We start from the raw sequence: 10,723 nt of genomic DNA on the forward strand, positions 1-10,723 counted from the left end.
TTTAGCTATTAGAGAAATGCAAATCAAAACGGCAATGAGATACCACCTCACACCTGTTAGATTAGCTATTATTAACAAGACAGGTAATAGCAAATGTTGGAGAGGCTGTGGAGAAAAAGGAACCCTCGTTCACTGTTGGTGGGAATGTAAAGTAGTACAACCATTATGGAAGAAAGTATGGTGGTTCCTCAAAGAAGTGAAAATAGAACTACCTTATGACCCAGCAATCCCTCTACTGGGTATAGACCCCCAAAACTCAGAAACAGTGGTACGTAAAGACACATCCAGCCCCATGTTCATTGCAGCATTATTCACAGTGGCCAGGACATGGAAACAACCAAAAAGACTGTCAATAGATGACTGGATAAAGAAGATGTGGCACATATACACTATGGAATACTACTCAGCCATAAGAAATGATGACATCGGATCATTTACAGCAAAATGGTGGGATCTTGATAACATGATACGAAGTGAAATAAGTAAATCAGAAAAAAACAGGAACTGCATTATTCCATATGTAGGTGGGACATAAAAGTGAAACTAAGAGACATTAATAAGAGTGTGGTGGTTACGGGGGGAGGGGGGAAAGGGAGAGGGAAAGGGGGAGGGGGAGGGGCACAAAGAAAACTAGATAGAAGGTGACAGAGGACAATCTGACTTTGGGTGATGGGTATGCAACATAATTGAACGACAAGATAACCTGGACTTGTTATCTTTGAATATATGTATCCTGATTTATTGATGTCGCCCCATTAAAAAAATAAAATTATTTAATAATAAAAAAAGTATTATTATAAACTACTATTTTCTTTTTGATATTTTTTTTTTTGACAGAGACAGAGAAAGAGTCAGAGAGAGGGACAAATAGGGACAGATAGACAGGAAGGGAGAGAGATGAGAAGCATCAACTTCGTTGCAGCTCCTTTTTTCATTGATTGCTTTCTCATATGTGCCTTGACAGGGGGGGACTACAGCAGAGTGAGTGACCCCTTGCTCAACCCAGCGACCTTGGGCTTCAAGCCAGCAACCTTTAGGCTCAAGCCGGCAACCTCAGAGTTTCGAAACTAGACCCTCCATGTCCCAGAGCAATGTTCTATTCACTGCACCACCACCTGGTCAGGCTATAAATTGCTATTTTAAAATAAAAGTGTAAATTCATATTCAGAAACAAAGTTCTCAAGAAAATTTTTTTTAAATTGATATTTTAGTTGACATATAATATCATGTAAGTTTAAAGTATACAATGTGTTGATTTGATATATTTATATATTGCAATACAATTAGCACTATAGTATAAGCTAACACCCTAGTCATGTCACATAATTACCATATCTTTTTGTTTGTGTGTGTGGTGGAAACAATTAAGGTCTAGTTTCTTAGCAACTTTGAGGTTTGTAATGCAGTACTGCTATAATCACTATGTTGTGCATTAGACCTCTAGGATGTATTTATATACTGGTTACAAATTTGTCCTTTAAACATCTCCCCATTTCCCATATCTGTCAGCCCATGGTAACCACCATTTTACTCAATTTTTTAAAAATTTTTATTTTATTTATTTATTTATTTATTTTAGTGAGAGGAGGGGAGGCAGAGAGATAGACTCCTGCACATACCCTGACAGGATCCAGCCAGCAAGCCCACTAGGGGGCAATGCTCTGCCCATCTGGGGCCATTGCTCAACAACCAAGCCTTTTTATATTTTTAGCACCTGAGGTGGGGGCCATGGAGCCATCCTCAGCACCCAAGGCCAACTTGCTCAAGCCAATCAAGCCATGGCTGTGGCAAGGGAAGAGAGAGAGAAAGAGAGAGAGAGAGAGAGAGAGAGAGAGAAGGGAAGGGAAGGGAAAGGAAGGGAAGGGAAGGGAAGGGAAGGGAAGGGAAGGGAAGGGAAGGGAAGGGAAGGGAAGGGAAGGGAAGGGAAGGGAAAGTAGATGTTCACCCAGGACATCCACATGCCGGCTGATGCTTTACCACTAAGCCAACCAGCCAAGGCCTTACTCTATTTTTGAATTTGTCTCTTTTATGTGCCACATAAAAGTGATATCATACAGTATTTGTCATTCTCCTAAATACACATATTGGCAACCATGATAAATTCTGTGTTCCTGAAACCCCCTCATACCCATGGGAGAGCATTGAGCCAGTGTGGCCACAGGTACACCTTCATCCTGTGCTCTACCCTCATGTGGTTCAACAGAGTTCCGGCCCTGTTCCACATCATCCTCTCATACAGCAGACAATTTCTCATGGTGGGACTTTATTCTTTGAACTAATTATAGAGACTTTTCTGTTTCTCTGCAACTGCTCCAGCTTCACACTAAATGTAGAGGTTTCCTTGACTTTTTTCTGTAACTGTGCTTATTGCTGTTTCTAACTGCTACTGCAGTGGTCTGTGCAATGCTGGAATTTAGGGTGCTTTGGTCTCTTCTGCTCTAATCTGGCTTTGTCTTTAGAGTCTTACAAAAACAATGTTGTAGTTACCTGTTGCTACCTAGTAGAGAGTAGGGTCTGACATACTCCATTTTTCTTTGCAATATGGGTTGATGGTAGTGGGAGTACTTAGACCACCCTGGTTTCTGGCAGGAGAAGAACAGATTCCAAGTTTAATGTTCCCTGACAAAGCATCCAGCAACAGATAGAAATCATTAAGTCTGATTTTGTTATCATCTCATATATCCTTCTCCCCTGAATACATCCTTGATGCTACTTAACCATTGTGTGTTACATTTGAATGTTGCCTGCAAGGTACTATTTAATTGCAAACCTTAAAGTATCAGACAAAAATAGGTTATTGCATGTTTATGAAGTGCCATTTGTAATGCTAGCACTGGGTAACCCAACTCACCTGTTTCAAGGAATTCCTCCCAAATGGTCATATATTTTCTGGGTAGAGCTTTCTGAGGAAAGTCTTTCTCATGGTGTTCTTCAGCTCCTTATTCCTGAGGCTGAAGATAATGGGGCTGAGGAAGGGTGTGAGGACTGTGTAGGTGACTCCCATCGGGGTGTCTCCTTCCAGAGGCTGGGGACCCTTGGACTTGAGGTACGCAACAGAGGCAAAACCATAGTGCACTACTACCACAGCGAGGTGGGACACGCATGCAGAAAAGGCCTTGTGGCATCCCTCAGCTGAGGGGATCCCTCAAGATGGTAGCCACAATGGAGGCATAGGAGAGGAGGATGAGGAGACAGCAGCCCAGCAAGGCCATGATGTATATACCAGGCCCACACCCAGGGCCACACCTGGTACGTTATTTCTGCAGGCCAACTTCAACAGTAGTGGCACATGACAAGCAAAGTGGTGGACCTCATTGGGTCCACAGAAGGTGAGGTGGAAAATGGCTATTGTGACCACCCAAGACCAGGCCACCAGACAGGCACAGCCATGGGGACTCATGAGCACACTGTAGTGAATAGAGTGGACTGGGACACACAGAATCCAGGTTCAAAACCCAAGGTCGCCGGCTTGAGTGTGGGCTCACCAGCTTGAGCATGGGATCACAAACATGATCCCATGGTCACTGGCTTGAGTTCAAGGTCACTGGCTTGAGCAAGAGGGTTACTCACTCTGCTGTAGTCCCCGGGTCAAGGCACATATGAGAAAGCAGTCAATGAACAACTAAGGTGCCACAACAAAGAATTGATGTTTCTCATCTCTCTCTCTTCCCTATCTGTCCCTCTCTCTGCCTCTGTTAAAAAAAAATAAAAAAAAAAATATATATATATATATATTTTTAATTTTATTTATTTATTTTTTTACCATCTGGCCATTTATTTGAAAAAAAAGTTTGCCAGGCTCTTACACTTTAAGCTACCAAAAATATATTGTGCGAACATTTCAGGTTGGGTTTAACTTTTTTCAAAGACTTAATTATTTCAGAGCAGTTTTAGATTCACAGCAAAATTGAGAGAAAAGTACAGAGATTTCCTAGGTACTCCCCCCCACCATGTGCACAACCTCTCTCCCATTACCAACCCCTCCCCCCAATATTGGTACATTTGCTGCAACTAATGAATCTGCAGTGAGTGATATATCATCATCTCCCAAAGTCCACAGTTCACATTTTGAGTAATTCCTGGTATTTCGCATTCTATGGGTTTTGACAAATATATAATCAGATATATCCATCATTATAGTTTCTTTTCTTTCTTTTCTTTTTTTATTAAGTGGGAGGTGGGGAGGCAGAGACAGACTCACGCATGCACCCTGCCCAGGATCCCCCCAGCAAGCCATTTACCAGGCAATGCTCTGCCTGTCTGGGCCACTGCTCTGTTGCTCAGCAATCAAGCTATTTTAGCACCTGAGGCGAGGCTTTGGAGCCATCCTCAGTGCCTAACCATTTAAGCCATGGCTGTGGGAGAGGGAGGGAGGGAGAGAGGGAGAGAGGGGGAGGGAGAGAGAGAGAGAGAGAGAGAGAGAGAGCGCTGGAGAAGCAGATGGTTGCTTCTCCTGTGTGCCCTGACCAGGAATTGAACTGGGACTTCCACACACTGGGCTGATGCTCTACCTCTGAGCCAACCAGCCAAAGCCCATTATTATAGTTTCATATGGAGTATTTCCATTGCCTTAAAAATCCTCTGTGCTATGCCTATTCATCCCTCCCTCTCCCCTAAGCTCTGGAAATTAGTGATCTTTAGTGATCTTTTTATTGTCTTCATAGTTTTGCCTTTTCTAGAATGCCATATAATTGGAATCACACAGTAGGTAACCTTTTCAGATAGGCTTCTTTCACTTATTAATATGCATTTAAGTTTTATCAATGTCTTTTTATAGCTTCACAGCCCATTTCTTCTGAGCACTGAATAATATCCCATTGTGTAGTTGTGTTGCACACTATCCACTCACCTACTCGAAAGTATTTTGGTTTCTTCAAGTTTTGGTAATTATGAATAATGCTGTTTTAAACATTCCAAGTGCAGGTTTTTGTGTGGATCTAAGTTTTTACCTACTTTGGGTAAATAAATACCAAGGAGCACAGTTGCTGGATTGTATGGTAACAGTTTGTTCCGTTTTGTAAGACACCACCAAGCTGTCTTCCAAAGTGGCTCTACCACTCTGCATTCCCACCAGCAATGAAGCAAAGCTCCTGTTGCTCCACATCCTTGCCAGCCTTTGCTGTTGTTAATGTTCTGGATTTTAGCCATTCTAATAGATGTGTTGTGGTAAACTTATTTTTTAATGGCTAGTTGTTCCAACATGATTTAATAAATAGGCCACTGATTTGAAATGTCACTTTTTTTAAAAATAATGTTTATTTATACATGGATATGAAAGAGATTTGGGAATAGTGAGAAGGAAAATCATTACCTAGGGGATCTAGAAGATAAGTAGGTCAGGGTTCAGTTCTGGCATACTGTTTGTTTTCCAAAGTCCAGTAAGATAATAAAAACAAAACACCAGCAGATGAAGTCGAACTTGTTGAAAGGACTACCTCACACATAAAAATAGTTTCCTGTAGCAATAATTACATTCAATGAGTTTGGGTTGTCTTTACTATTTTTTTTTCTCTAAGCCAGTGGTAGTCAACCTGGTCCCTACCGCCCACTAGTGGGCATTCCAGCTTTCATGGTGGGCAGTAGTGGAGCAACCAAAGTATAAATAAAAAGATAGATTTAACTATATAGTAAGTTGTTTTATAAAGATTTATTCTGCCAAACAGCAAAAATCTGACATAAAGTACTTGGTAAGTAATTATTATTATATGCTTTAACTTGCTGTAACTCTGCTTTATAAATTTTATAAAGTAAAGTTATCTCCCTACTTTATAAATCACCATTACTGTGAAACCGGTGGGTGGTTAGAAAATTTTACTACTAACAGAGATACAAAAGTGGGTGGTAGGTATAAAAAGGTTGACTACCCCTGCTCTAAGCCCTTTCATTAATGTCTGAGCAGCTGGTGGTGCAGTGGATAGAGTGTTGGCCTGGGACGCTGAGGACCCAGGTTCAAAACACCGGGGTCACTGATTTGATCCCTGGCTTACCAGCTTGATCATGGGGTCACTGGCTTCAGCATTGAATCATAGACATGACCCTGTGGTTGCTGGCTTGAGCAAGGGATCACTAGCTCAGCTGGAGCCCCCTGGTCAAGGCACATATGAGAAAGCAATCAATGAACAACTAAAGTGCCGCAACTATGAATTGATGTTTCTCATCTATGTCTCTCTCCCTTCATGCCTGTCTGTCTCTCTCTTCAGAAATAGTAAAAATAATAATAATTATATCTCCAGTTGGCACAAAGGTGGGCATTCATTCTCAAAAGCACCATACAATCTCTGTTTTTTTTCTTCTCTCTCTCTCTCTCTTTTTTTTTTTTTTTTTGTATTTTTCTGAAGCTGGAAATGGGGAGAGACAGACAGACTCCCGCATGTGCCTGACCGGGATCCACCCGGCATGCCCACCAGGGGGCGATGCTCTGCCCCTCCGGGGCGTCGCTCTGCCACGACCAGAGCCACTCTAGCGCCTGGGGCAGAGGCCAAGGAGCCATCCCCAGCGCCCGGGCCATCTTTGCTCCAATGGAGCCTTGGCTGCGGGAGGGGAAGAGAGAGACAGAGAGGAAGAGGGGGGGTGGAGAAGCAAATGGGCGCTTCTCCTATGTGCCCTGGCCGGGAATCAAACCCGGGTCCCCCGCATGCCGGGCCAACGCTCTACCGCTGAGCCAACCGGCCAGGGCTCTTCTCTTTTTTTAAAAGTGCATTTTTTACATTTGCTCATTTCTCAATTCCTTTTATTATTATTTTTAGTGGGGTTTTTTTGCGTTTTTTTTTTTTTTTTTTTTTTTTTACAGAGACAGAAAGAGAGAGAGTCAGACAGACAGGAACAGAGAGAGATGAAAAGCATCAATCATTAGTTTTTCGTTGCAACACCTTAGTTGTTCATTGATTGCCTTCTCATATGTGCCTTGACCATGGGCCTTAAGCAGACTGAGTAACCTCTTGCTCAAGCCAGCGACCTTGGGTCCAAGCTGGTGAGCTTTTTGCTCAAACCAGATGAGCCCACGCTCAAGCCGGCAACCTCGAGGTCTCGAACCTGGGTCTTCTGCATCCCGGTCCGACACTCCAACCACTGCGCCACTGCCTGGTCAGGCTATTTTTTAGATTTTATCCATTGATTTTTAGAGAGGAGAGAGGGGGTGGGGGGGGGTTGGGGAGTGGGAAGCATCAACTCGTAGTAGTTGCTTCCTGTATGTGCCTTGACCGGGCCAGCTTGGCATTTTGAACTGGCAACCTCAGCGTTCCAGGTCAACGCTCTATCCACTGTGCCGCCACCTGGTCAGGCTCAAGTCTGTCAGAATTTAAAGCCAGTGCCCCTAAACTGTCATGAAATTCCAGTCTTTTTTGTTCTTGACTCAGCTCAGACAATCTCTTTGACCAAGTATTCTCATTCCTCAGGCTACGTCTGAGTACCGGCAATGCCAGTATTTACTCAGTAACTTTCTTTAACCTGAATGTTTTTAAACCTATAAAGTTTTTCACTATAAATGAATAGATCGCTGTTGTGTAAATAGAAGGCCAAAACTACTTGGTAAGTGTGCCAACCAGAGCTTGTTTTTTCATTTTCCCACTTGAACCCCAAGACTTACCTCACTTTTTTCTTTTTTTAAGTGAGTGGGGGGAGATAGTGATACAGAATCCCACATGTGCCCCAACTGGGATCCACCCTGCAACCCCTGTCTTGGGTCAACGCTCAAATCAACTGAGCTATTTTTAGTGGCTGAGTTTGACCCTTGGACCAACTGAGCTATTCTAAGTACAGGGGCCAATGCTAGAACCAGTCAAGCCACTGGCTGCGAGAGAGAAAGAAAGAGATAAGGGGGGAAAAAAAGAGAGGGGGGGGGCCCTAGCCAGTTGGCTCAGTGGTAGAGCGTCGGCCTGGCGTGCAGAAGTCCCGGGTTCGATTCCCAGCCAGGGCACACAGGAGAAGCGCCCATCTGCTTCTCCACCCCTCCCCCTCTCCTTCCTCTCTGTCTCTCTCTTCCCCTCCCGCAACCAAGGCTCCATTGGAGCAAAAGATGGCCCGGGCGCTGGGGATGGCTCCTTGGCCTCTGCCCCAGGTGCTAGAGTGGCTCTGGTCTTGACAGAGCGACGCCCCGGAGGGGCAGAGCATCGCCCCCTAGTGGGCGTGCTGGGTGGATCCCGGTCGGGCACATGCGGGAGTCTGTCTGACTGTCTCTCCCCATTTCCAGCTTCAGAAAAATTAAAAAAAAAGAAAAAGAAAAAAGAAAGAGAGGGGAGAAGAGAAGCAGATGGTCACTTCTCTTGTGTGCCATGACCAGGAATTGAACCCGGGATGTCCATTCGCCTGGCCTATGCACTATCCACTGAGTCAACCAGCCAGGGCTCCACTTTCTCATTTTCTAAAAGGATGTTATGTGAAAAATATTAAAGTCACTTGTAATGCTGGTGGCCAAGGCCAGGCAGGTTCACATTGGATTCAGGCAGATGGTAGAGGAACTGTGAAGCCAGAAAGCATAGAGCCATTCTTGTTTATTAAAGTCTTGCAATGTCAAATGAGCAGACAGGTAGGGGAAAACCAGTTCTAAATGGCAGCAGGCAAGTGAATAGCAAAATGGCCCCTTGCAGTGGTGGGCAGGCAATCCGCAATCCTCCCTGAGGGCAAGTACCCATAGATTTACATAGATATGGACATGTGGCTCTTCCACATGCTCACACACTAATCATGCAAAGTGCAAGCAAGCAAACCTAACACAGCTGTTTCTTTTTGTGAGTTATTTAATGTGTTCATAGACCAAGAAAAATCACCCTGAAAAACTTTCAGTTTCAACTAATATTCGACAAAGGATCCAAAAACACCCAGTGGGGAAAGAACCAGTCTCTTCAAAAATGGTGCTTGAAACACTGGATAATCACATGCAGAACAATGAAAGTGGACCCCTGTCTCACACCACTCACCAAAATTAACTCAAAATGGATCAGAGACAAATATAAAACCAGATATGGTAAAACTGAGAAGAAAACAGGAAGAAACTTCTGGGTACTTGTCTGGGCAATAACTTTTTGGACATGACGCCAAAGGCACAAACAACAAAAACAAAAATCAACAAATGGAACTACATCAAATTCAAAAGCTTCTGCACAGCAAAAGAAACAACAAAATGAAAATAAAACCTAAAGAATGGGAGAAAATTTTGCAAACCATATATTGGATAAGGTGTTAATATCCAAAATACATTTTAAAAAACTTACACAGTGGCCTGACCTGTGGTGGCGCAGTGGATAAAGTGTTGACTTGGAATGCTGAGGTCGCTGGTTCAAAACCCTGGACTTACCTGATCAACGCACATATGAGAGTTGATGCTTTCGGCTCCTCCTCCCTTCTCTCTCTCTCTCTAAAAAATGAATTTAAAAAAGTATACAACTAAATAACAAAAACCCAAACAATTTGATTAGAAATTGGCAAAACTTGGCCCCAGCTGGTTGGTTCAGTGGATGGAGCATCAGCTGGCCTATGGATGTCATGGATTCTTTGATTCCTGGTCAGGGCACATGTGAGAAGCAACCATCTGCTTCTCTTCACCTCCCCTTCCTCCTTCTCTCACTCTCTCTTCCCCTCTCCCAGTTGCTCAAGTGGTTCAAGTGTCGGCCCAGGGTGCTAAGGGTAGCTCGGTTGGGCTGAGCATCAGCTTCAGGTGCTGAGAATAGCTGGATGATTCGAGCATTCACCCCAGATGGGAGTTGCCAGGTGGATCCTGGTCAGGGCGCTGTGGGGAGTGTGTCTATCTCCCTTCCTCACATTAAAAAAAAAATTGGTAAAACAAAATAGAAAAATTTCCAAAGAAGACATCAAAATGGCCAACAGACATATGGAGTGATGTTCAACATCACTAATTATCAGGGAAATGCAATAAAAAACACAGTGAGATATCACCTCACACCTGTTAGAATTACTATTATCAAGAAGATAAAAGAAAACAGGTGTTGCCAAGGATATAACCACTATGGGAAACTATGAATTTTTCTCAAAAAGTTAAAAATAGATTATAGGGAAAAACAGCTGTGGTTAGGCTTGCTCACTTGTTTTCTGCCTGCAAGACTTTGCATGATTAGTATGTGAGCACATGGCAGAAAGCCACATGTGTGAACAGCCTATATAAGCCTGTGAGTACTTTTCCTCAGTGCAGATCATTTGCCTGCTACTGCAAGGGATAGGGATTCCTGATCACTTGCCCACCACTGTGAGGGACAGTTTTCCTGATTGCTGGACTACCACCGGGAGAAGTGGTTTTCCCCTGCCTATTCGCTCTCCCACCTCTGCGTGAATCCAGTCAACGGGAATCGCCAAATGCCTTTCAACTCCGCAGTCCTTCTGTGATCTGCCCGGTTCTTCTGTGATCTGCCCAAATCCAGTGTGAAACTGCCTGGCCGCGACATCCGGCATTACTTAGATCTACCATACAATCCAGCAATTCCACTTCTGGATATCTACCCAAAGAAAATGAAAACAGGATTTTGAAGAGATATAAGCACTCCTATGTTTATTGCAACATTATTCACAATAGCCAAGATATTTAAACAACCTAAATGCCCACTAATGAATGAAGAGACAGTATTGTGCTACAATCATCAAGCTTGCTAAGAGAATAAAACTTAATGATCTCAACCACTAAAAAGACAGTATAATTATGTAATGTGACAAGTACTAAATATCCTTACACCAGCAATCATATTGCAATATATAAGTGCATCAAATTAACATTTTG

General features: G+C 43.4%; 1 protein-coding gene across 1 annotated transcript; it reads right to left on the reverse strand.

Annotated features, from left to right (window-relative positions):
* Positions 1-2,878: 2,878 nt before the first annotated feature.
* LOC136319348 (olfactory receptor 10H1-like) lies at positions 2,879-10,394 on the reverse strand. Its single transcript, XM_066252645.1, is given in 4 exon segments — positions 2,879-3,142; positions 3,144-3,218; positions 3,221-3,407; positions 10,273-10,394. Coding segments are annotated over 4 exon segments (648 nt in total).
* Positions 10,395-10,723: the final 329 nt, after the last annotated feature.

Source organism: Saccopteryx bilineata, chromosome 1 (genome assembly GCF_036850765.1).
Source record: "Saccopteryx bilineata isolate mSacBil1 chromosome 1, mSacBil1_pri_phased_curated, whole genome shotgun sequence".
Lineage (NCBI taxonomy): Eukaryota > Metazoa > Chordata > Mammalia > Chiroptera > Emballonuridae > Saccopteryx > Saccopteryx bilineata.